Source organism: Leuresthes tenuis, unplaced genomic scaffold (genome assembly GCF_036924035.1).
Source record: "Leuresthes tenuis unplaced genomic scaffold, fLeuTen1.0.hap1 SCAF_3, whole genome shotgun sequence".
Taxonomy (NCBI): domain Eukaryota; kingdom Metazoa; phylum Chordata; class Actinopteri; order Atheriniformes; family Atherinopsidae; genus Leuresthes; species Leuresthes tenuis.
The window spans coordinates 30,103,599-30,129,785 of record NW_027325357.1 but is presented as its reverse complement, the minus strand read 5'-3'; the positions used below and the strand labels follow the sequence as shown (position 1 = coordinate 30,129,785).

The 26,187-nt window shown below is 42.3% G+C and overlaps 1 protein-coding gene across 3 annotated transcripts in view; it reads right to left on the bottom strand.

The window, feature by feature from the left end:
• Positions 1-26,187, bottom strand: part of fbln2 (fibulin 2) — a 114,272-nt gene that overhangs the window by 31,977 nt on the left and 56,108 nt on the right. The window contains exons 5-8 of one of the 3 annotated variants that reach the window (XM_072382941.1): positions 25,720-25,906; positions 20,683-20,892; positions 13,983-14,111; positions 10,731-10,832 (exon numbers count right to left, since the gene is read on the bottom strand). In XM_072382941.1, coding sequence (XP_072239042.1) covers positions 10,731-10,832; positions 13,983-14,111; positions 20,683-20,892; positions 25,720-25,906 — 628 coding nt within the window. The remainder of the gene's footprint in view (positions 1-10,730; positions 10,833-13,982; positions 14,112-20,682; positions 20,893-25,719; positions 25,907-26,187) is intronic. The other 2 variants (XM_072382942.1, XM_072382943.1) reach the window with 2 other exon arrangements.

The following is a 26,187-nucleotide window of genomic DNA, read 5'->3' as shown; positions in this document are numbered from 1 at the left end:
AGAAACAGTTGCATTATACTACTGATTTTTGCACAGGAGATATTGTGAAAAAACAGAATGAAAGAAAACTGTGACAGAAGTGTCTCTCTTTTGCTTTCATTATTGGAACGCTGGTGAGCATGAAGTTGTACAAAGACAAAGGCGACTTTATTTGAGCTGGATAATGGAGATTTGTTTTTAGTCCCACTGATAACTACACGACCCTCACAGATTGTTTGCTGTTTGGCAGGGCATTAAATCTGGACAGTGACTACTTTGAAAATCCCAAGTCAGATTTAAGATATCAAGCCTTGGCAGGTGCTGTGAGATATTTTGCTCATTAGGCATGTTTGTGTGAAATAAAACACACAGTTGCAAACGCTTAAATCCTTATCAGTCAAACAGCAGCACAACTGGTGCTGTTGATTTATGACACTGGTGGGCTCCTGCTGAGATACTGGATTGCCGCTCTGTCTTTATCTAACTGCTACATTATTTTATCACGCATCATAGTGCACTCCTGATTTGCTGAATGTGCTGATAGTGTTGGACAGGGATCATTGTGTGGCATCCATCCAGATTTGAGGATCACCTCAAAATGAGGCGCAGTCTACTGGGAATCTGACCATAATTTCTACACACTATTCATTGTTCTTCCTCTGTTTCAGTTTGCAGTCCATTACTGTCTGTCTTTCACAACTTTGAAAACTTGTTCTCCTGCAAATCTGAATGAACTGTGCTTTAGAACACCTTCCCAAAGGGAGGCTTTCAGTATGCACCTGTAGAACACCTAAAATTCAGCTACTCGCCTCCTGTGTGCTTTACTATAAAAACTACATCTCTCAAAGCACAAAACAAACTTTACTGTACTGCACCATCTGAAGCCTCTGTGGGGCTGCAGCAAACGCAATCATCTTATCAGTGAAGTTAAGAACTTGTTCTTTTGAAATTGTCCACAGGACATGTGCTATATAAACTGTGAAGTAGTAAAACAAAATTCAGGAGCTTCCAAATGCTCTGGTTTGTTTCCCAACTGAGAGACATCTGCTATCTCCATGGTCGGGAGGATATTTCCAGGGACAAATCACACTGCGTATGGAGTTCACCCAGTCCCCTGGGCTCGGCTCTGCTTCATGCCCAGTGATGGACAGAACTATTTCCAATGTTTGTGTGTTGTCAGTGGTACAGAAAATCGCTGTTGTTCTTTCATCAAAGTTGTCCGGTGGCCGACATTATTTCCACTGCGTTATTCAAAATGAAAAGCAAAGGAAAAAAGGAGCCTGTTATCATGATCTTGCAGCAATCCCCAACATGTGGTTCCCAGTCCACTAAGATCCAATTCATTCATATAGAGCCAATTCAAAAACAATATCCTAGCTAAGGAACACAAGAGATTGCACTGAAACTTCTCTTCAGTCCAATCTCCCATCCTGGGCATGCCTGAGTCGACTGTGGAAAGGAACGACTCCCTTTTAACAGGAAGAAACCTCTGGCAGAATCAGACTCAGGAAGGGTGTCCATCCGCCTCGACCAGCTGGGGTTTGAGAAGACAGAAAAGAGGGGAAAAAAACCACCATTCAAAGGATTCCTGTTGGACCAGGGAAACACAAGTTGATGACCACAATAATGTCACATGTACGTAATATCATTTGAGAAATTAAACGGGGAAAAAGGGAGCAAACCGAGGAAAGGTGTGACAGATGAGGTCCCCCAGCAGTCTAAGCCTATAGCAGCTTAACTATGGAATGTTTCAGGATCACCTGAGCCACCCCTAACTATAAGCTTTATCAAAAAGGAAAGTTTTAAGCCTAGTCTTAAAATTGGAAAGAGTGTCTGCATCCCGGTGTCATGTCATGTTTTGAGTTTGTTTTTTTGTCAGGTCTTGTTTTCAAGTTTTAGGTTTATTTCTTGTCATGTTTTTTCCCTTGCCACATTAGGTTCACTCAAGTCGCCTGTCTTTGTTTCACAGCTGCACCCCACCACTAGTCACCTCCCCACAGTATTTAGTTTCCAGGTTTCCCTCAGTTTATTGCAAAATCTTCGCCTCACTTTTCACGTTCTTCAGGTTTGGTCAGGTTAGGTTTTTGCCTTAAGTTTCCATAGTCTTGTTTTGTTTTATTTATTCCACAGTTTAAGATTTCTTGTTATCCAGCTCAGCCACGCTTTTTGTTCACTTTGTCAAATAAATCAAAATTTTCATTGAAATTCTGCATCTGGGTCCTCCCTCCACCCCACGTCTGACAGAAGGATTTTGCCAGTATAGACCCAGCAGATTTTGTCACCTTTTGGGAGCTGGTCGGCGACCTCTGGGCCTGCAAGGGGACACAATCCAGCGTGTCAAGGAGGTTAGACGTATCTAATCAACTCTTGGATATTTTTAAAGAGAAACCTATTCACATGCTGCAGACAGACACGACCTACATCTTGGAGGAAGCCAGGAGGGTGAGCTGTGCGGCCCTGGCGTAGTTCTTTGGGCTGGAGTCTGCATGAGTGGCTGCCGGGGGCGCCTCTTCCCTCGTCCCTCCAGAGCCACAGTCGCCAGACGCCGCCGTCCCCACAGTCTCCAGTGTTGTCGTCCCCACCTCCTGGGCCAGCCTTCAGAGCCCATCCCGGGCGGGCTTGCCTCTCTTCTCGTCTTCGCCAGAGGGTGCCTGGGTGGGCTTGCCTCTTCCCACTGCTGCTCTGAAGGGGGTCCTGCCTTTTGCACAGCCTCCTCCTCGTTGGTGACCACCAGACCGGCTCCCACATCGCCAGAAGTCTAGCCGGCTGCCGGACAGGCTCCCTTGTCGCTGGTCGTCTGGTCGGCCGCCAGACCAACTCCATTCCTGGGTCCCACGTTGTCGGAAGTCTGGCCATCGGCCTAGGGCCTAGGGTCACGCACAGCCCAACCCAACTGGTTGTTACACCCGAACATATACTGGCAGCTTATTCCACAAGAGAGGGGCCTGATATCTGAAGGCTTTGCCTCGCAACCTCTGAGAATCACAAGTAAACCTGCAGTTTGGGAGTGAAGTGCTCTGTCAGGAAAATATCTTACAATGAGATCTTTAAGATATGATGGAGCTCGGCCATTCCGGGCTTTAAATGTGAGGAGAAGAATCTTAAATTCTATTCTGAATTTAACAGGGAGCCAATGAAGAGAAGCTAAAACTGGAGAAACATGATCTCTCCTGTTAGTTCTTATCAGAACTCTGGCTGCAGTATTTTGGATCAGCTGGAGGCTTTTCAGAGAATATGTGGGACAGCCCAATAATAAAGAATTACGGTAGTCCAATCTTGAAGTAACAAATGCATGGACTAGTTTCGTTGCATCACCCTGAGAAAGGTTCCTGATATTGGCAATATTACAATTATAATATTATAAAGGTGAAAGAAGGCAGTCCTAGAAACTTGTTTTATATGTGAGTCAAATGATAAAATCTTGTTAAAAAATAGCTCCAATGTTCCTCACTGTAGAACTAGAAGCCAAGGAAATACCATCTAGAGTAACAATATAACTAGATAATTTCTCCCTGAAGCGCTGGAAACTTTAAGTCTGAAAAGCCTCCAGCTGATCCAAAATGCTGCAGCCAGAGTTCTGATAAGAACTAACAGGAGAGATCATGTTTCTCCAGTTTTAGCTTCTCTTCATTGGCTCCCTGTTAAATTCAGAATAGAATTTAAGATTCTTCTCCTCACATATAAAGCTCTTAATGACCGAGCTCCATCATATCTTAAAGATCTCATTGTAAGATATTTTCCTAACAGAGCACTTCGCTCCCAAACTTCAGGTTTACTTGTTGTTCCCAGAGTTTCTAAAAGTAGAATGGGAGGTAGAGCCTTCAGTTATCAGGCCCCTCTCTTGTGGAATAAGCTGCCAGTAAATGTCTGGGAAGCAGACACCCTTTTCCACTTTTAAGATTCGGCTTAAAACTTTCCTTTTTGATAAAGCTTATAGTTAGGGATGGCTCAGGTAATCCTGAAACATCCCATAGTTAAGCTGCTATAGGCTTAGACTGCTGGGGGACCTCATCTGTCACACCTTTCCTCACTTTGCTCTCTTTTTCCCCCTGTTTAATTTCTCAAATGATATTATGTACATATGACATTATTGTGGTTAATAACTTGTGTTTCCCTGTTCCAACAGATATCCTTTGAATGGCATTATGGTGTGTCCCCCCCCTCTTTTCTGTCTTCTCAAACCCCAGCTGGTCGAGGCGGATGGCCACCCTTCCTGAGTCTGGTTTTTCCTGTTAAAAGGGAGTCGTTCCTTTCCACAGTCGCCACAGGCACGCTCAGGACGGGAGATTGGACTGAAGACAAGTTTTGGTGCAATCTGTTGGTTTCCTTAGCTAGCATATTATTTTTTGAATTGGCTCTATATGAGATAATTGGATTATGATTACAATGAATTGAATTCCTATTGGCTTGAATTGGACTATATTACTTAAGTGCCTTGAGATGACAATTGTTGTAATCTGGCGCTATATAAATAAAATTTAATTGAATTGAGTGTGGTTGTTGACCTAATGGAGGTGGACTTGTCACGTAATGCGTAAAAACCGCTGGTACTAGTGAACCTGGCAACCACTCCTAGCTGGTTAAAGAGCTACTTACCCAAAAACATGACTCCTATTTATGTATGTATGAATCATTTAGATTTTATATCCTGAATGTGTTAGCAAACCACTTTTCATATCACATCGACTGGTTGTCGACTTAAGCCGACATAAACATAGACATATGTCTATCTGGTTATATGTGTATCTGATTTGTTGGAAGAAGTTGGGCTGATTAATATAGGGATGAACAAGTAGTAGTATCATACTAGTGAATATAGCAGACGAATAACTCTCACACGCGCGAGCACGCACGCACGCACGCACGCACGCACGCACGCACGCACGCACGCACGCACGCACGTCTTTACAGAAGATGTATTGCAGGTTCAGGGCAGTATATTTGAGGTGCTGAGAGTGCTACTTGTTGAAGAATGATCTTTATTGTTATTATTTATTATTTTTGTGGTGCATGACTTGACTGTGTGCTGCATATGTTTTCAGAATCAGAATACTTTATTGATCTCCAGGGGGAATTTCATTTGTTGCAACTGTACACATTTAAGGAATAAGAAAAGGCATAGAATATACAAATAATAATAATAAAACCAACTCAGCATAAAAACGAGAAATATATATATATATATATATATATAACAATAGAAATAAAAGGAATGTTAAAAATAAGTATACACTCTCGTAAATATTTACAGTGTTTAGTGTTAGGCAAAATGGGGCAAGTGAGTGCCCTGCCATTGGGGTATGGGATGTTGACAATGCATGCCCATTGTCACGAACCTATGGGTAAAATAAAGCAAAACACTAGCTCAAATCCAAAATTATGAACATGATTGGGAAAATCATCAATACCCTGAAAGTTCTTTCTGACCAAAAAAAGACAAAAAAATCCAAAGACTTTATTTCATCCAGGCTGGACAATCAAATGGTCTTAGAAACTACACCTGAAAGAGGCTGATGCCAAACAGAGGTGAAAATTTATTGTAGGACAAAATGAAAGATATTTTTGAAAAGACCTTGACCTGGTGAGTAACATATGTCAGTGTGAAGATTGAAATTAGTCCTGCCTTGAAATATTGACCTCTGAACCTTGACCTCAGTGCAATTTGGAAGGCTTGTTAATCATTAACAGAAGAGGCTATAGATATAGGACCAACTGTTATAGAGAGCTCTTGACTTAAGCTATGTGACTATACCCATATGGGTATTGCCACCAAGTGGGGGCGCTATCAAATATGGTAAAAAATTAATTTTCACCAATTTCACAATTAAATTCGGATCACATAAATGTGTTTTCCACCTCTTTAAATCTCTCCTTGTACTCTAAATTTAGTATTTACCACTCCAAATTATAAGAAATACGATTCTGTGTATTGTATCTGATATTAATTAGCGCCTTTTTGTAGTTCTTTCAAGTTTGCAAAATAGGGTTGTGAGTAGGGTTTTAAAAACATAGATATACTGAATATATCAAATATCTAGTGCAGCCAAATTAGTAATTACACTTCATCTATATGATTGATGTTTAAAAAAATTTAAAGATGTTAGTTTATGTTAGATATTCAGCTGTTATTGTAGAAATGTGGTTTTGCGTTGGCCGCTTCTTCCATTTTGCAAAGTAGGGTTTTGAAAACATACATATACTAAATATATCAAATATCCAGAACGGCCAAACTAGTAATTGCACTTCATCTAGATGATCAATACAAAGAAAAACTACATAAGTTTATTTTCATATACTTTTAGAGCTGCACCAAGTAACATCATACAAAATGAACACCGTACTCGTAGTACTTCCAGTTTGCAAAGAAGGGTTGTTTATAGGGTCGCAATAAGACATTTCTCATTAATATATAAAATATGTAGAACAGCCAAACTAATAATTACACTATATATACATAATAATTACACTATATATAGCTACGCACAAAATATATATGTATAATCTGTAAACACATTTTTACTCCAATACGATTCAGATCCTATGACATGATCAAACAATATATTATGAGAGATACACATTTGGTCAATAAAGTTGAAAAACAAACAAACAAACAAAAAAGCACATGCATGATAACAGGCCTTCTCCCCCTACTGGCTCACTGAAGTAATGGCCAACTGATAAAAATGGTCGATAACAGCCACCTGAGCCTACCAGTAGGTTTAGTAGGCCCCTACTAGCCCATATAAATGGGACTGATGTGTGCTGATAACGTCCATTGAATAGACTGATAACAGTCAAATCGTGTGCATGAGGAATGCAAAACAAATAACTCAGCAAACAATGGTTTGTTTAGTCACAGTTCATGAATGGATGAAGCTGTCTGCACGTATTAGTGATGTGTAAGTGTGTGTTTGACTGGGGAATCTTCAGAAAAACTACTGATTAAGTGTCTGACCTGTGCATTTACTATTCAGCTTTCTTCCCACACCCCCGCCTTGCTTCAGACAGATCTCCATGGGAACATCTGCACATTAAGATGCTAAAATTAAGCCATATTCATGCGCAGGTGAATACATCACAAACCTACAAATCCAACATCATACAACCTTGATATGGGACAAACCAAACAGATAGAGGTGCCATCCATGAGCTAAAGAAATTACAGATAGCCACAAACACTGCAGGTGGTTGTGCTTTAACAGTGATTTCACAGCTTGCGAGTGATTTGTCCACATCAACGGGTTCTCCACAGTCTATTTAAATCCTCAGTATATCCCCAAACAAACCCTGAACCTCAGATTTTGTCTTGCTATTTGATTTGTTTCAGTTTAGTCTAAACCAAATGTTGCCACCCACAAGTTCACATGTGGGAATCCCTCTGTGCACTGAATGAATTGATCGGTTGGGTAACTCTTATGTTTTGTCTTTGCATCTGGAAAGTATTATCCCATGAGTTTATGAACGGCTGGATTACAAAGCAGAGTGGCTGCCAAGTTTTCACCCTTTTACAAATTCATGGATTATTTTACTAACTTGTGCTAAAGATTTATTACTGAAGGGCCATTCCTTACTAAAAAAAGGTCTTGGCATGATAGGACATTCTTCTCGTGGGAGTGGCCTTTCCCACAGTAAACAGCGAAATGTGAATGTCTTGGCAATTCACCTGTCATGTTACATCACTTTTCCACCTTTAACAACAAAAAAAAATAAATCGACCTATAAATCGACCTCAGTGAGGAGTGCACAAGTTAGAATGACTTCATCATTGAGGTTGTGTGGCTGGCTCAGTTTGTTTGGTTATTCACAGGATTACTTCGACAGTTCTGGGCTGAGCTGCAAGAAAATTTCGCAAGAGGTGGGGCGTATAAGTGAAGTGTAATAATTAATATGGTAATATTTTGAAACTCATTCCATGCATAAGAACCACAGAAGTAGAATCAGTTTTATCAAGCTCTGAGTGTATCTTAGAACTTAAAGAACTCTGGAGGTAGGAACTCTTTTGTATTATACTGGCAATAAGATAGAAGACTGGAAATACAAGTAGATAGTTTGCCTAACAATGGCTTTGCAATAAATAGCTATGTATATTCTTATCTGGTTTAGAGAAGGCAATGGTGAGATACAGCATGAAATGTCAAATAAATGTATTTAAGAAAGCATGAAGATGCATGCATATAAAAATCATCACTGTAATCCAACTTGGAGACTTGAAGCTTGTGTAATTTTCTTTCTGTCAGTGAAGGGAAAGTACTTTTTAAATAAAAAAAACAAAACAATTTATTTTGAAGCCTTTAAACACATTGCCAACATATCAAATAAAAAGTTAACTTTTCATCAAGCCATACAACAACACTTTTATAAACTTTTGCAACTGAATAGCTTTGTGACTAGGAAACAGAAAATGGCAGATAGATTAGCAAACCCGGTCTCAAACTCCAAATGGTCTCTCTATCACTCCACACCAATGGACTTCCCAGGGAAAAGAGGAGGAAAAACAAGAGGCGAGTGGAGGGGAAAAAAACACAGCATCCAGATTATGCTCCTTGGGCAGTACAATGTGGGGCCTTTGCTTGCTTCACACATAAGAACGCAGAACAAACTTGAAGGACTGGGATGGAGGCGGGTGTGCTGCATATGTACATGATGGAGTCAACAATCAGATGGTCCCAGATGGAGTCAACAATCACCAGGTGTCCATGAAGGAAGGGAGGGAGGAAAAAGGAATTCAGAGCGGGGAGTTGTTCCAGCAGCGGCCTTAGCCAAGGCTGTTCTGTGGAGGGCCGGAATGCAGATTAGATTACGATTGTTGGGTTAGGGCGAGTAGTCTCATTTCAATGGACACGACTTACTCAGTTTGTCCATTTTGGTTACCAAATCGATCCATTCGCCTTTGCAAAGCCAAAAGCTTCTCCAAGATGTTTTCCATGTTGCGGTTAATAACCACAGTCTAATAACCATAGCTCTGACCACTGCTTCAATCATGTCGGGCAGCTTAAGGGGGCTTTTGACAGCTGTCTCCGTCTATGTAAATATCCTCAATGTCCTCAACGGAAAGAATCGCCAGGCACACTACCCTCCACGTCTCCCAGGAGTCTGTCGGGGCAGACAGGTTCCCCCTGAACCCGAGCTTCTCGTCGAGAAAATTTTGTCAATTGCGTTGAGAGACCAATTGACCAATTCCATGATTTTAAATTTTGAGAGCAATGCAGAGAGAGGCACCAAAAAGTTTGAGACAAGACAGGACCAGACGTGAGAACAAACAGGGGAGATAAGGGAGAGGGAAGATAGGGGAGAGAAGAGAAATGCATCCGCTTTCGTTGAGAGCAGGAAGAGATGGAAGATTCTTTGTTTGCTCTGTCAAACTCCACTAACATTAAAGCACATCCTTACTCGCTGTAAAACCAGTCTGTCTCAAGGTTGCTACACCCGGAGGCAGAACATTGTTCTATATCAACTGGCAAACATTCTATAAGGAAGAAGAATCATCATAATCATAAATGCCCTTCCAGTTCCTAGGTACGAACCCCAAAGTGAGAGCAGGACTGTTTCCTGTGAAATCATCTGAGAAATTGAAAGAATCCTCTGCCTGCAATTTGAAAAGGCAGGTAATCTAGATAAAAAAATAAGTTTCCCATCCGAATTCGTCACAACCAACCTCCGGCCAGTTCTGGTAAACCTCATAGTCCCCAAACGGTAACAGTTCTATGGGAGACTGCCACAAAGGAAGCTTATAAACACAAAAGCCTGAATTACACAGACACAGCAACCAAGGTGGGCCAACGTGGCTGATATACCCAGGTGTTTCCTGTAGAGACTGGGCATATAGGATTTCTAGTTACTTCAACAGCGACATAGTCTCCTGAAGAGCATTATGAGGATAGGCCTTCAGACAGGCTGTAAATCTATCAGAGGCTGCTGAGTAAAGCAGCAATTGGCTTTGAAGGAAAACGAAAGTCACCAACTGGGCTGCAAGATGACCTACAGGAGAGGTAAAAGCAGAGGAGGGCACACCTGGGCCCAGTATTGCTGTTGCGTCCCATTAAGGTGTCATGAGTCTATGAACAAAAAATAAGAAAAATAAAAAATAAAATCAACAAATGACACAACCCACCTGATCATACAGGTGATTTGATTCCCTAACTTTTTCATGTCACTGTATTTTTTGGTTCTTGAGTTGACTAGTGCACCAGCACTGGTTGACAGGTTGATTATAATGAGGACATGATGTAAACAATATTGCTAAACTGTTTCTTATTTCGAGTCATTAACAGTGCAATAAACTGTTGTTGTGACGTCTGACCTTTTGTTAAAGATGCTCCTGCTGCCACACTGGATCTTTTGAAGACAAGATGGGTATGTGCACAGATGTTGTGTTTATCATTGTATCTAATGCTGCTGCAAAATAATTGTATGTTGGTGACTCATGTTCCACTCATGTGGGAAGCCATTCAGACAATATATTTTTTAGGATTACAAGACCAGCATTTTTCCCTGTTCATAACAGACTGAATTAAATTAAAAAAGTGTCCCAAACTCTGGATAACAGTTCTCCTACAATTGTTGTTTTGCCTGTTAACATGTCTGTATCTGCTTTGTCTTCCTCACTTATTGAGCAGTGACTCATATATTGATGGTGTTGGGTTAACTTGTGCAAACCTTTCTTGACGGAGGGACCTCTAGGATATACATGAACTTCAGTAATAGCTCCAATTACTGTCAATGATAAAGTGACAAGGAGTGATGATCCTTACCTTCACACGTATGCCCGTCTATCATCAGTGAGAACCCTGGGAAGCAAGAGCAGCGAGCTTGCCCTCCCACAGCTATACACTGCTGACTGCAGGCACCATTTTCTGAAAGACACAAGCAGCATGATCACGGCCATCTCCAGATTTCTCACAGCTACACCCGCAGCACAGTCATTCACTCTCATTATTATGAATCATTTTCCTGCTGTATTTTCTCAGTTGTCTTGCCATGTTGTGTTGCTCCTTCAAAGAACCTGTAGACCTCACCTACACCTCACTCTTTTGCACTGATCATCACTCCCTGCTGGAAGAAACCTTTGAGCCATTGCAATTTCACAACAGATTCAAATTTCCCCATTTAGAAGACAATAGTTCTGTGACAACAAGAAAATGGACCAGGAAGTGTTTCCCCACAGTCTTTCACCAACATATTTCAAGAGAAAGCTCTCCTGTGGTGAGTGCTGCGTGATTTGGATATTGTTGTTATTAACAATCTGAGAAACTTTGAAGGAGCTTTTACTGGAAGCCAATATTTGAGGCTTGTACAGGTGATCTCCTTTAGACCTATTAGGATTCAGCTCATGACACTGCTGCGACACAGGGCTTCCGCTACGATTGAACCTTTTATCAGTGAGGTCGCATGCAGTGCAGTAACAGTCCCTCTTCTCTTCAAGAGTGAGCCCTTTGCCATAGGACAGTCAGGCAGCACAAGGACACATCTCGCCAGCCAAACCTGCAGGTTTGGTTTCAGTGAAAGCAATTTTTTTTTCCTTTCAGGAAAAGCGATGTTAATGTGCTGAGCAGATGCAGCTGCTTTAGTGGGCTTCTACTGTTTGTTCACTTCATTGCCATACATGAATATCTTGCTGAAACCCAAATGCCCTCAGAACCAATTAAACATAAATCTGAAACAGAAAACATTTGCCAAGGGAAGGATATAGAGATAAGAGTGTTGCTACAAGAAGAAAAATATTTTAAAAAATACCATATTTTAGGCACCATAAGGCTCACCTGATTATAAGGCGCACCCTCAATTATGGGGTCCATTTCTGTACTTAACCCATACATAAGGCACACCTGATTAGAAGGCGCTTACTAAAACATATAGATCCGCCTAACCCTGGATTCACACCAAATGTAAAGCGAGCAACGGAAGTGGCCAACTGCCATTAATTTCCATTGTATTTGTGTATTATCCGTGACACATTTTGGAATCCGGCGCACCGGATTATATGGTGCACGGCTGATTTTTGTGAAAATAGGCTTTTAGGTGCGTCTTATGGTGCGGAAAATACGGTAGTTTCAAATAAAGAGGACTACTTGAGAGCTTATATTTGGGTGTCTGAAGTCATTAGTCTCTACTAATGTTTCCATATATCTGAAAATGTGTCATTCAGTGAGCTGTTCAGCACTGCTGTGGAAACTTAAGCCACTTTACAGAGAAGGGTGCAACGTGAAGTTTGGTGGTCACTTCATGCCCTAAAATAATCTGCCTGTATAGAGATGTAAGTTAATAGAAAAGAAAGAAGCTGCTGTTTTGCTGCTGCTGTCTGTCTCAATTGGACCAAAACACATCACAGAAATCCATTAAAATCTCAGAAGATTGTCAGCTTGTAAAAATGGCAAATTAAGTCTTTTTTTAAGTCTGTGTAAAACATTGCTAGAGTTGTGCATGCAAACACATTATATCTGTTAAAAAATAATTATCCTAAAGCATGTTAAAAGTCTGAAAACTATGTTGTGTTGAATTTTAGAGTTGGACTGTCAAACCGTTTATCATTGATTTCAGTTCACGATTTTAGGGCAGGACAGCTCCAGTCCCAGCTGAGCTGTATCTAAGACAAGCAAAAAACAGATCTCCTCCAACACTGTAATGTTATTAACAGGACTGCTTATCAACTATCCAACTATTCCATCTAGCTGAATGTCCTGCCCTTATCATGAAAATTAATCCTCCTTGGATCCCAGATTTACACAATTTAGGACTACTGACTTAAACTGATACAGAATAATGATATGTGAAAGCATTTTGGTTTGCTTAAAACAAATTCTGCTATGTTTGCCCAGTGTGGTTCATTTGAGCTAATCTGAAATCTGTTAATAAGGGTGTCCAGTGACACACCTCCAACATCTGTGAGCAGTGAACACTATTAATTTCCTTATAACATTAGTTACTCTGTGACTATTTCACTCTGCTTTACTGCAACTTTTAGCATTAAGTTTTTATCACTGACTGACTACTGGATCAACATGCTGCCACAGAGTTTTATATCCCGGCCTGGTTCTCAGATCAAACATGCTTAGCATTTTCTAAGGTCAGAGTTACTAACACTGTTGAAAGAAGTTGAAGTAATACTTGAAATCATATGACACTTAGATGGCACACAGGTGGACTAAAATTAACTAATCCGTGTGATTGGCAGCATCTAATCTTACTTTAGGGTTTTAAAGCAAAGAGAGTTTTTCAGTTCTTTTGATTTATTGGAATTGAAAAGAAAAAAATGTATATATGTATCTTTCCAAATACATATCCATTAAATTGACAGGATGGAATGCAAGAAAATAAGAAAAATGCCACGGGTTGCTTTTTCAAGGCACTGTACCATACACACAGTAGAGTTGGTAACATGTGAGGAAAAATCTGAAAAATCTTTTATTTAAATGGACTAATGGAATACTCATGTGAAAAAGTTTCATATCCACACATGAATGTTTTAAAAAAAAAATAATTTTGAAGAAAGAGGATTTGGATGTGTAACTAGATGCAACAGATGGTCTGAAATCCAGGCAGCCATCATGTTGTCAGTGCGGGATTATTTGAGGACACAGAGGACAGCGAGACAGCATAAATCCACAGAACCGTGAAAAGTTGCAAAGATTGTAAAACAGCAAAACAGTCATGCACATTGAAAAACTTTACAAGTGGGCAAAGTAAGGAGAACCAGTACTGTTTTGAAAGAAGCATTTTTCTGTATTGTGTAAGAAGTTTGTGGATAAAAACTCATCATTGCAGCCTCACTTTTCTTTTAATACCTTCATTTTTCACACCATACTGTATAAATAATATATTCAGAATGCTCATGATCAGCACTGAAAGGATCAAATTCTTCCTTTTGTTAAAAGTAATATGTGAAATGCATTCCACTGTCTGTATAAATGTCCGATATGTATGTTTTCATGTGAGTGTGCTAGAGGTGTTAAATTGAGGTTGCTCACAGTGATGATAAATGCACTACAGTGTTGTCTTTGTATTACCTGCACAGGGATCCAGATGGACGGATATTGTTGTGGTTGCGCTGGATGTAGTGGTGGTGGCAGGGGTTTGTGTTGGACCACCACCTGGACTGTTTTCTCTGACAGTGTTTTCCTCATTGGGACTCACTGCTTGGCAACAACAACAGAGACAACGAGCATCGTGAAGAATTTCAGCTGACTGGTGATCAAGTACAAACAGGACATTATTGCAATATATTTTAAGACATCATTTGACAAGTGCTAGGTGTGTTTTTCAGTACACTTGATTACAAAGCAGCAAGGTCAGCAAATTATCTTTCATTGGAGGTTGTGACTAATTTTAAATGCTTATTGCACCAGTGCCATTATAATGGTAATGGAATCCATTTTGGTTCTGGTATTCAATCTTAAGTGTAACAGAATACTACATCTTTATTGCACTGCAGTTATCTAATTTCATGTAATTAAAGTTCACACACTCAGGGTTGCAGGGGGAGGGAGCTGGAGCCTATCCCAGCTGTCATTAGGCGAGATGCAGGGTACACCCTGGACAGGTCGCCGGTACATCACAGGGCCACATAGAGACAAACAACCCGCTCACAGTCATTCCTAGGGTCAGTTTAGAATCACCAATTAACTTCACATACATGTTTTTGGGTGGTGGGAGGAAGCTGTAGCGTCCAGAGAGAACCCACACATACACGTGGAAAACATGCAACATGCAAATTTGAACCAGGAATCCTCTTGCTAACAACCACACCACTGTGCAGTTCCAGAGCACAAAATCAAAAAAAGAAAATAGAAAAATAAAACAACCATACTTTTTACAGCACATCTGATTTTTCATTTCAGGATTGAAACTCCCCCCTGAGCTGTCACCTTATCGTGGTGGGGGAGTTTGCGTGCCCCAATGAGTCTGGGAGCTATGTTGCCCGGGGCTTTAAGCCCCTGGTAGGGTCACCCAAGGCAAACAGATCCTAGATGAGGGACCAGACAAAGAACAGCTCAAAAGACTCCTTATGATGAATAAAAAATTTGGACCTCGTGATCCCTTGCCCGGATATGGGACACCGGGGCCTCCCCCCGGAGCCAGGCCCGGGGGTGGGGCCCGGCAGCGGGCGCCTGGTGGCCGGGTCTGTGCCCATGGGGCTCGGTCGGGCATAGCCCGAAATGATGACGTGGGTCCCCCTTCCGACGGGCTCACCACCCGTGGGAGGGGCCAAGGGGGTCGGGTGCGATGTGAGCTGGGTAGCAGCCGAAGGCAGAGGCCTTGGCGGTCTGATCCTCGGCTACTGAAGCTAGCTCTTGGGACGTGGAATGTCACCTCTCTGTTGGGGAAGGAGCCGGAGCTGGTGCGCGAGGCTGAGCGGTTCCGGCTAGATATAGTCGGACTCACCTCGACGCACGGCTTGGGCTCTGGAACCAGTCCTCTTGAGAGGGGTTGGACTCTCTTCCACTCTGGAGTTGCCCGTGGTGAGAGGCGCAGAGCAGGTGTGGGCATACTTATTGCCCCCCGGCTGTGTGCCAGTACATTGGGGTTTACCCCAGTGAACGAGAGGGTAGCCTCCCTCCGCCTTCGGGTGGGGGGACGAGTCCTGACTGTTGTTTGTGCCTATGCGCCAAACAGCAGTTCAGAGTACCCACCCTTTTTGGAGTCTCTGGGGGAGGCACTGGAGAATGCTCCTACCGGAGACTCCCTCGTTCTGCTGGGGGACTTCAATGCTCACGTGGGCAATGACAGTGAGACCTGGAGGGGTGTGATTGGGAGGAACGGCCCCCCCGATCTGAACCAGAGTGGTGTTATGTTGTTGGACTTCTGTGCTGGTCATGGACTGTCCATAACGAACACCATGTTCAGACATAAGGGTGTCCATATGTGCACTTGGCACCAGGACACCCTTGGCCGCAGTTCGATGATCGACTTTGTGGTTGTATCATCGGACTTGCGGCCGTATGTCCTGGACACTCGGGTGAAGAGAGGGGCGGAGCTGTCAACTGATCACCACCTGGTGGTGAGTTGGCTCCGCTGGTGGGGGAGGATGCCGATCAGACCTGGCAGGCCCAAACGTATTGTGAGGGTCTGCTGGGAGCGTTTGTCAGAATCCCCCGTCAGAAGGAGCTTTAACTCCCACCTCCGGCAGAGCTTCAACCATATCCCGGGGGAGGTGGGGGACATTTAGTCCGAATGGGCCATGTTCCGTGACTCCATTGCCGAGGCAGCTGATCGGAGTTGTGGCCGTAAGGTGGTCGGTGCCTGTCGTGGCGGCAACCCTCGAACCTGCTGGTGGACACCAGTGGTGAGGGAAGCCGTCAAGCTGAAGAAGGAGTCCTATCGGGCCTTTTTGGCCAGTGGGACCCTGGAAGCAGCTGATAGGTACCGACAGGCCAGACGGGCTGCGGCTTCGGCGGTTGCTGAGGCAAAAACTCGGGCCTGGGAGGAGTTCGGTGAGACCATGGAGAACGATTTCCGGACGGCCTCGAAGAGATTCTGGTCCACCATCCGGCGTCTCAGGGGGGGGGGGGGCGGCTCACAGTCAACACTGTTTACAGTGGGGACGGGGCTTTGCTGACCTCAACTAGGGATGTTGTGAGTCGGTGGGGGGAGTACTTCGAGGAACTCCTCAATCCTACCAACACGTGCTCGGAAGAGGCAGAGTCGGAGAGCTCGGAGACGGGGCCTCCCATTTCTGGGGCTGAGGTTGCCGAGGTGGTCAAAAAGCTCCTCGGTGGCAAGGCCCCGGGGGTGGATGAGGTCCGTCCTGAGTTTCTCAAGGCTCTGGATGTTGTAGGGCTGTCTTGGCTGACACGCCTCTGCAGCATCGCGTGGACATCGGGGACAGTGCCTCTGGACTGGCAGATTGGGGTGGTGGTCCCCCTCTTTAAAAAGGGGGACCGGAGGGTGTGTTCCAACTATAGGGGTATCACACTCCTCAGCCTCCCTGGTAAGGTCTATTCGGGGGTATTGGAGAGGAGGATCCGTCGGATAATCGAGCCTCGGATTCAGGAGATGCAGTGTGGCTTTCGTCCTGGCCGTGGAACAGTGGACCAGCTCTATACCCTCGGCAGGATCCTGGAGGGTGCATGGGAGTTCGCCCAACCAGTCTACATGTGTTTTGTGGACTTGGAGAAAGCGTTCGACCGTGTCCCTCGTGGAGTCCTGTGGGGGGTGCTCCGGGAATATGGAATGCCGGACCCCTTGATAGGGTCCGTTCGGTCTCTGTATGACCGGTGCCAGAGTTTGGTCCGCATTTCCGGCAGTAAGTCGGATACGTTTCCGGTGAGAGTTGGACTCCGTCAGGGCTGCCCTTTGTCACCGATTCTGTTCCTAACTTTTATGGACAGAATTTCTAGGCGCAGCCAGGGCGTTGAGGGTGTCCGATTTGGCGACCTCAGAATCGGGTCTCTGCTTTTTGCAGATGATGTGGTTCTGTTAGCGTCGTCAGGCCGTGACCTTCAGCTCTCACTGGAGCGATTCGCAGCCGAGTGTGAAGCGGCTGGGATGAGAATCAGCACCTCCAAATCCGAGACTATGGTTCTCAGCCGGAAAAGGGTGGAATGCTCTCTCCGGGTCGGGAATGAGATCCTTCCCCAAGTGGAGGAGTTCAAGTATCTCGGGGTCTTGTTCACGAGTGAGGGACGAATGGAGCGGGAGATTGACGGGCGGATCGGTGCGGCGTCTGCAGTGTTGCGGGTTCTGCACCGACCAGTCGTTGTGAAGAGGGAGCTGAGCCAGAAGGCGAAGCTCTCTACTTACTGGTCAATCTACGTTCCCATCCTCACCTATGGTCACGAGTTGTGGGTAGTGACCGAAAGAACAAGATCGCGAATACAAGCGGCCGAAATGGGTTTCCTCCGCAGGGTGTCTGGGCTCTCCCTTAGAGATAGGGTGAGAAGCTCAGTCATCCGGGAGGGGCTCGGAGTAGAACCGCTGCTCCTCCGCATTGAGAGGAGTCAGATGAGGTGGCTCGGGCATCTGGTTAGGATGCCCCCTGGGCGCCTCCCTGGGGAGGTGTTCCGGGCACGTCCCACTGGGAGGAGACCCCGGGGAAGACCCAGGACACGCTGGAGAGACTATGTCTCTCGGCTGGCCTGGGAACGCCTCGGGGTCCCCCCGGAAGAGCTGGAGGAAGTGGCCGGGGACAGAGACGTCTGGGTTTCTCTGCTCAAGCTGCTGCCCCCGCGACCCGACCCCCGGATAAGCGGCAGATGATGGATGGATGGATGGATGGATTGATAGCGTGAGTCAATTCTAAAAATCTGGTGGTTGGACAGGTTTGTCATTACTTATATTATCATTAGTGTTGTTGCTAGTGTTGCTCTGCTCAGACTCATGGGAGGTGTGCTTGTTTCCTGTCATTTCCATAGCGATAGCGGCGAGCCAGAGAAATTTATATTATACTTTTTTTTCAGCGTGAAAAATACCATGTGTGGCATGTGAGCGTGAGAACTTGTTGAAATGTGTGTGTCTCACGCTCATTGCGTGAGATTTAAGAGCCATGCTTTAGTCTCTTTTCTCAATTACCAAAGAGACATTTGAGAGTAAATTACAACAATGATTTACTAAACTCTAATGCTATCAAACCCAATCTCAAGTTTTTCAGATGCAAAATGACAAGATCAAAGGTAATAGAGAAGAAGCTCAATTTCAGTCCAATTTAAGTCATAGTAAAGCCTATAAAGCCTATAAAGCCAGTTTACTAAATGTGCAACACTGGCCCTCTTTGCATTCTGGCAGATACACTTTCTGGCTACAAAAATCTCCATAGGGAAAGCAGGTATTTTACATTTCTATCTGAACGTGAGCACACACATTGTCTGCATATCTTCATTTCCTGGTGAATGGGCAGGTGTTTAACAGCAAGCCATGCATTTTTCACCATGAGCAGGTAGTTTATGCCCATCCATCCATTTTCTATACCGTCAATCGGGTAGCGGGTGGGCTGGAGCCTATCCCAGCAGTCATCGGGCGAAAGGCGGGGTACACCCTGGACAGGTCACCAGTCCATCACAGGGCCACATAGAGACAAACGAGACAAACAACCATGCACGCTCACACTCACTCCTATGGACAATTTGGAGTCACCAATTAACCTGACATGCATGTTTTTGGATGGTGGGAGGAAGCCGGAGTACCCGGAGAGAACCCATGCATATACGGGGAGAACATGCAAACTCCACACAGAAAACCCTCTTGCTGTGAGGTGATGGTGCTAACCACCACACCACCGTGCATTTATTTTATTTTTTTTTCTGCCAACTAAAAGACTGAAAAAAATACAAGCCAGACGCTTTGTTTAGTGCCCCCTAGATCTAGAAAAAGTCTAATTCAGTAAACTGTCCAGATTTTCAGTAAAATGTTAAGTCACTTGTCAAGCTCACCCGTCTCTTCTGTACAGCTTCAACCTCTGAGCTCTATCCTCATTTTCTTGTTTGCATTTTGCCTACTAGTACGATGAGGTCACCTTCACATGGAAATGTTCTATTTTATCTTACATCTACCCCAAGCCGCAGAGCATGTGAGAGCCCAGTGGATAAATTAAAATTGAGTGTAATGTTCCGGCAGGAGTTAGCAAAAAAACTCTGTGTTTGGAGCAACCACTTTTTAAATCACTGTTTTACCAACAAGGACCAGTTCTGTGCTTGATTTGTGAAGAAATTGTGTCTCAAAGTGTAAACAGTTCCAGTTCTCCATGGCTAAACTTCATAAAAGGGAAATCTAAGAAACTGAAAATGATTAAGCCAGGTATTTTATTTAATCCTTTTTGCCATTTAGCACTGGCTAACGCTAACATCTTAGGTAAGGAAGCTGATGTATAGAAACTCCAGGAAGTTATTGGTGTTACTGTGTGAAACATAACATTATTATGTCATTATTATATTATTAACATATTATTGGGCCATTTCTTTGTTAAATGAATGCTTCCTAGTTGAACACTTGCATTTTACTGGGTCAAACTTTGCTTCTCCCCAGCCTCACTCAGAAGTGTCTCTGGTAGGGAGAGGCTATCAGTCTCCAGAAAGGCGCACACCCCCAAGAGTAAGGCACAGTGAGAGGCTGCTCACTGCTTCACTCCCCACCCCTAAATCAGCTTGGTCTGAGGAGTGTTCTTTCAGCTATGAGAAGACAACTGTTGGTATTGAGCCATAGGAAATTCTGACAAAGGCATATCTCTTACATTTTAAAGAAACTTCAAGATTATGCCAACTTGTTAAAAAAAAATGGTTGAATATGTCTCCTATAACCAAGAAAATGTAAATGTTAAAAGGTACATCAGGCATATAGACATGCTACGCGTGAATGAAAGCAGATACAATAAAACACCAACAACATTGATTTTGCACAAATTGTTAGTTTCCAGAAATGTTAAATGGCAACTTATTTTCTTAATGAGTATTTTTTATCAAACCCCAATTAGCTGGACATAAAACCCCTAGTATAGGTACTCTTAAATGCTTAGAAAATGCTAAGAATGGACAGCCACCACACCTTGGCTCTATAAACTGTATAAACACAATATGGTGTTACAGACTTTTTGTTGACTTCACAATGCAAGAAACAGGGTTTGAACATAAGCAAACACAAAATTTGTTTCGCACTGCAAGCTTTGGATTTCTCCCAGTGCTAAATTAGAGCTATGTTAAGTAGTATAGCCTAAACAGCACAAAGCCTAAACAGCACAAAGTTTTGTTTTTGAATCCACACCCTGTGGGGAGCTTGTACCTGGTGCACAGGAGTGTCCATCTCGCTGCAGGATGTAGCCCTGGTGGCAGCCACAGCGGTAGGAGCCCCAGATGTTGGTGCATGTGTGCTGGCACAGCTGGCCCTGATAGAGCTGACACTCATCCACATCCTCCTGCTCCTCCACCGCATTGGCAGCGTCATCTGTAGCACTGATGGAGAAGGCCTCCTTGGGGAACTTGCCATCTGAGACTGCAAACAGGGTTTTGGGAAAGAAGGTGGAGAGGTGGTGGGTAACCTTACTAAAACTAGTTCATAACTGTTCTGAGTCTTTTCGATCTTTGTTAGGCTTACTTAATGGACTGGGCACTACACAATAAAGTTGTATGCTGCTTTGCTTAACGACTGACAATGCATTGGGAAAATAAGCAGCTTCCCCGGGAATAGCATTTGTTTGTCTGCTCATCACAATGTTTTTACAATAAATGTAATCAAGAAACACTCAAAGTTCTCGGTTAAGTGAAGTTACGAATATTCAAATAGTATGGATGCATATTAGAGATAGAACTTGTTTTAAAGTATAAGCATAAGAAGTAAACAGTACCACTGTACTATGATCCATGTATTGTTTATTATATATACTTTAAGATGTATTTTATATTTCATATTCTGAAGCCTTGAGTTTTGAATTTGGCACTGCCATCTTTGGGAACCAGAAGAAACCATATTTGGATAAAAGGATAGAGCTGAAGAGTTTTCTTGAAATCCGATTTATATGCATTCTTTGATCATATACAGTCTATGGTCTTTCCTAAAACCACATTTGTAGTTGTAGACATCTGAAAAGCACCAAGCAATTCTAAAAAGTTATTATAACAATTATAGCAATTTCCCTTTATTTTGTGTCCGCATCGAAGAATCCAAAATTGTTCATAGAACTCCTTTTACAGGGTCTTGTTTTTCCTCCTGCTTTAAAGTAAGAGGAACTATCTGCGTTGTAACTGTATCGTGAATGATCCAGATGATATAAGCGCATGCAGATCAGTTGGACATATGAAAGCAACAGAGCCTATTATCTCTGGTGATCCAGAAAAATAAAAACCATCTAAGGGTTTTGTCTTTTGGGAAGAGCACCAGTGCCCATAAGCCTCATAGAGCACTGGAACTGTTTGATCTGAATGCACCTACTATGGTAAAGACTTGGCTCAAAATAAACAACCCTGTCTCACCTGAAATTATGAATTAGGAATGACTGTCTATATGTTTATTTAGTAGTTGTTTTACAATAAGAATTGGGAGATGACAATTTGGTTGATAGGTGTTTTGTGTAGGGTAGTATGACATCACATAATGAGAACTGTATGTGATAATGAAAATATTTCTGATGCCAGTCATGTATGTTTTAACATCTAAGCCAAACCATGAATTTTTAATTCATAACCCTAATCATCAGTGGATCGGAGCAAAGTAGAAAAGTAAGTAATCGCGTGTAAAAATCATGTCGAAAAGTATGAATTCGGGTTAAAAGCCAGCCACCCTGCTTTTATTCAGGCTAACATGGCATTTTTGTCAAAGATTCAAAGTCGTCACGTGCTGACAGGAGTGAACACATAATCAGAAGTGTGACAGGGGCTGTATCGCTGTAGTGGGCTGGGGAAGGAAAATTAAGCTATTGTACAACTTCTGAGCCTTTATTGTGAAATTGCTACCTATTTATGCATTGGACTGATGTTTCTGTTTTATGATCCGTTAGGAAATTTCATTAGATTACATTTGATAATGTTTTGCACTCTGAATGGAGCTGTAAATTATGTCTTTAACACAAACACTTTGTGTATGTAGCAAGAGATTAGAGGTGGTAAAAGGCCTTTTTAAACCTAATTTAAGGCCAAAATGTTTTTAAGCAGTTTGTAATATGTGATTATGTACGTGTGGTTCAAGAGGATAAAAATAAGTTTCCTGATTTTTGGACGTATGTCCTGATTTTCAATCTTGTGTCTTTCAATATTGTCATTGAAATAACAGTAATTCTTCTCTTTGTAAAGAAAAGCTGCTAAGCTTTAGATTTCTCTGCATGCCAAAATAGTTTCCACAGGTCCCTGCTAACTTGTGTAGTAACAGCTTTTATAGTTTTTAGGATTTTAACTTAACATTTTTATTGACATTAGAAGACATGAAACATTGTGGTGATATAATAACACACAGTACAACAGATTTTGTAATATACTGTCTAGTTACTTTCCTTTATTTTTATTTTTTTGCTTTTGTAGGGGAGAATACATTGAAGGGTACAAATAGAATGAATCAAGTAACCATTTGTAACCATTTTAAGTAGATATTTCTCACAGTCTCTACCTGGTTTAGATTCCGAGCAGCAAGGCGATTAAATATGTCCTGTTTCAATTAAAAGACAGCAAGTCATAAGACTGAGAATATATCCCCCATGGAAATACTTACAGTGCATCTTATCTGATTTTTCAACCATAAAACACTTAGGAAGTAAAAGGCATCCCTTTTGCATCTTGGGAAAATGTGTATGCGTTGTGTGTGTGAGAGAGTGAGAGACAGAGAGAGAAAGAGGGAGCTATATCAGACAAGCTGACTTAGAGCTTCACTAGTTTGTGCAGCTCCTAAACCTGTCACAGCTTTAAGAGGGTTAATTGATTGAGTGACATCATTCAAATTTTCCCTTTAAAGCCAAAGGAAATGAGCTGCAGTTGATGGTTACAGCATAGGCTGTTAAAGGACAGGATTAAGAGGAATTCTTCTGATGTTGTGAATGAAATAACAGGCTGAGGCAGCAGGGAGACTACCCTTAACTCACCATAATATGTACTACATATGTAGATTCCCTTTAAATGACTAAAATTAAAGCAAAGGCTGACTAATAAACTGCAATACTATGTTGTGTGTCTATATTTCACCCTCATTGAAGTTTGTGTCGCAGGTGGAGTATGGGCCATGTCTAATCATCCAAAAGACAGATGCTCTGACTTGATTGGTCCAGAGTCACATTACCATTCCAGAGTAATGGGAAACTATCTACGTGTCCTATGATGAATCAGAAACAGATGGCTGCTCAGGCTGTTGTTTCGCTGCTTGTGCCAGCGTGTTTTACATCCATCACACATCTAATGCAAGTAATTTTAAAGACATTTACATCAATAGATTTTCAAACAGCTTGGGTTCAATCGATTCAAAGCTTTCCTACATTAATTTGTATGTACTTATATCTAAGAAATATTCAATTTCTTGTTGAACATTATAAAAGTGACCTATATACTTGTGCAGTTTTGAAGACAACTGACATTTACATGAGTGGCATACGACATGTGGTCTTGTCCATATTTGTTAGCATTTGTCTTTCTGTACCTAAATGTAAAAAAAAAAAAAAAGAGCATGAAATTCCTATTGCAAAAGTAAAATAATCCCAAAGATCACAGATTTAAAAAATGTTTTTACCTTCATTCAGTTTTTAATTTCATCTAACAGGACCAGACACTTAAAGCCCAGTCTGGTTTTTATGTTTCAGTGCAGTGTTCAGTGTAGCTGCTGTAAAAAGACATGTTTGGAAGTGCTGCTGAAGGGGTTGAATTAAAAAAAAGACGATCTGTGTCCAAGGCACCATAATGCATTAACATTTCTTTTAAAAATGGCAACTGTTGCTGAAGGCAAAAGCTGTCAGCCAAATCGTAAAAGTTTTCAAAAAGTACTTTTGCCCTGAGTGAGGATGTTTTGGTGAATAAATCAGCCTCCCTGGAACTTAAAGGGGAGATGTATTGAAAAATTATTTGGAGCTCTCAAAGTTTGAAAATAAATCATTTGGTGGTCCATTAAGATTTGCAAGGGATCTTAAACCTATCTTAAAGTTCAAATCATGCTGTGTTCACTGTATCTCTATACACTCTCTCCTAGGGTCAACTTAGGATCACCAATTAACCTGACATGCATGACTTTGGATGGTAAGAGGAAGCCAGAGTACCCAAAGAGAACCCACACATACACATGAAGAACATGTAAACCTCCCACAGAAGGCAGGCAGGATTTGCCGTGAGGCAACAATGCTAACCACCACACCACCGTGCAGCCTTTTTATAGTAGTTTTATAGCTTATGCACTTGAAGAAATGAGCTAATAATATTTTACCTGTATTTTGTCGAAGGTTTTACATCCAGACAAGGATATTTGACTTTTAAAAGGCTTTCTTTAATATCTTTCCCAGTGGAAGTTGGAAAATCTGATTTCCCATCTGTCAAGAAATGCTCCACTATTACTGAAACACACTTGTTAACCTATGTGAAAAGGAGCCTATAAAAGCAACAGTTGCTATTGTTAGCCTCTAAATTCTGAACAAAACACAGAACTGTAGCAACAATGAAGCCCAGAGTTGATAGAGATGATGTGTGAAGGAGAAATTACAATGTGTTTTTGAATTAAGTATAAATCTGCAGACTGGTCTTTACATTCTACGGCGCCGTGTTTGAACAACCTATACCAGTTCAACAAGTGATTTGTGAAGAGGAGTGACTAATAAATTGAATCAGCACCAGCTGTCTGTGGTTCAACTGCAGACGAGAAAGTTTTTGAGAGTAAAATTGTCAGTGAAGTATTTTGCTTTGGTGTGTGGTAGTCTGTGCTGCACACTCAGTCTACTGTCTGCTTTGTCATATGGAAATAATGTTATGGTGGTAAAGTTCTAGGAGTAGAGTCAAAGCTTAAAAGGATATTCTCAAAAGGAAATGTCACAAAACATTCAAGAAATTGCTGCCTGTCATAAAACAGCTTATGAAAAGCCAAGTCCCGTATGCCAGTATCAAATAGTATTTTTGTCTTGTTTTTCTGGAAAGGTATGGAAAGGTAAACTATGCACTCTCCAAAGTCAAAGTTTTAGTGACATCAGTCAATTTGTGGTGACATTTCTAATTAGTCTACCTTAAATTGACATTTCATTGTATGGAAAATGGTCAAATTACATCAGGTCATGCAGTATCATATTCTTAGAATAAGTAGTAGTAGCATAGTAAACTCACTAAATTGACCTTGAGTTTCATAAACTTCTGTGCAGTATGTAGTTGATACCTCTTCTGGGCAGGGCAGTTGATCTGGGTTTCTCTTTTCTACTGAGTTGGAACCGGCCCAGACCTTCCTCTTCCTCACAGCAGGTAAGGAAGATGTGACTGCACGGGTAGCTCAGGTGCAGGATGGTATCACAACGTTGTCCTTCATTACGCATCCACAAGCCAAGTGCACAGCAGCTGCAGCACACCTACCCATCCACACACACGCACAAAAGAGCCTGTTATGAATGTGCATTATTAGGGTCCCTTACAGCTCTAATCGCCACCTCTCTTTATGGCTCTCCAATTTCTGACCAGCTTAGTAAACAGCAGGTCAGAAATTGGAACAGACTGGCTTGGCTGGCTCATCCCGCTACAAAGAATTTCAGCTGCCGCCATAAGCTGAACCACATGTCTTGCAAAGAAAACCAGACAATCACTTTTTCTTGAAACTTTCCTTCAAAAACCTTGTGAATGAATGACTTGGCAC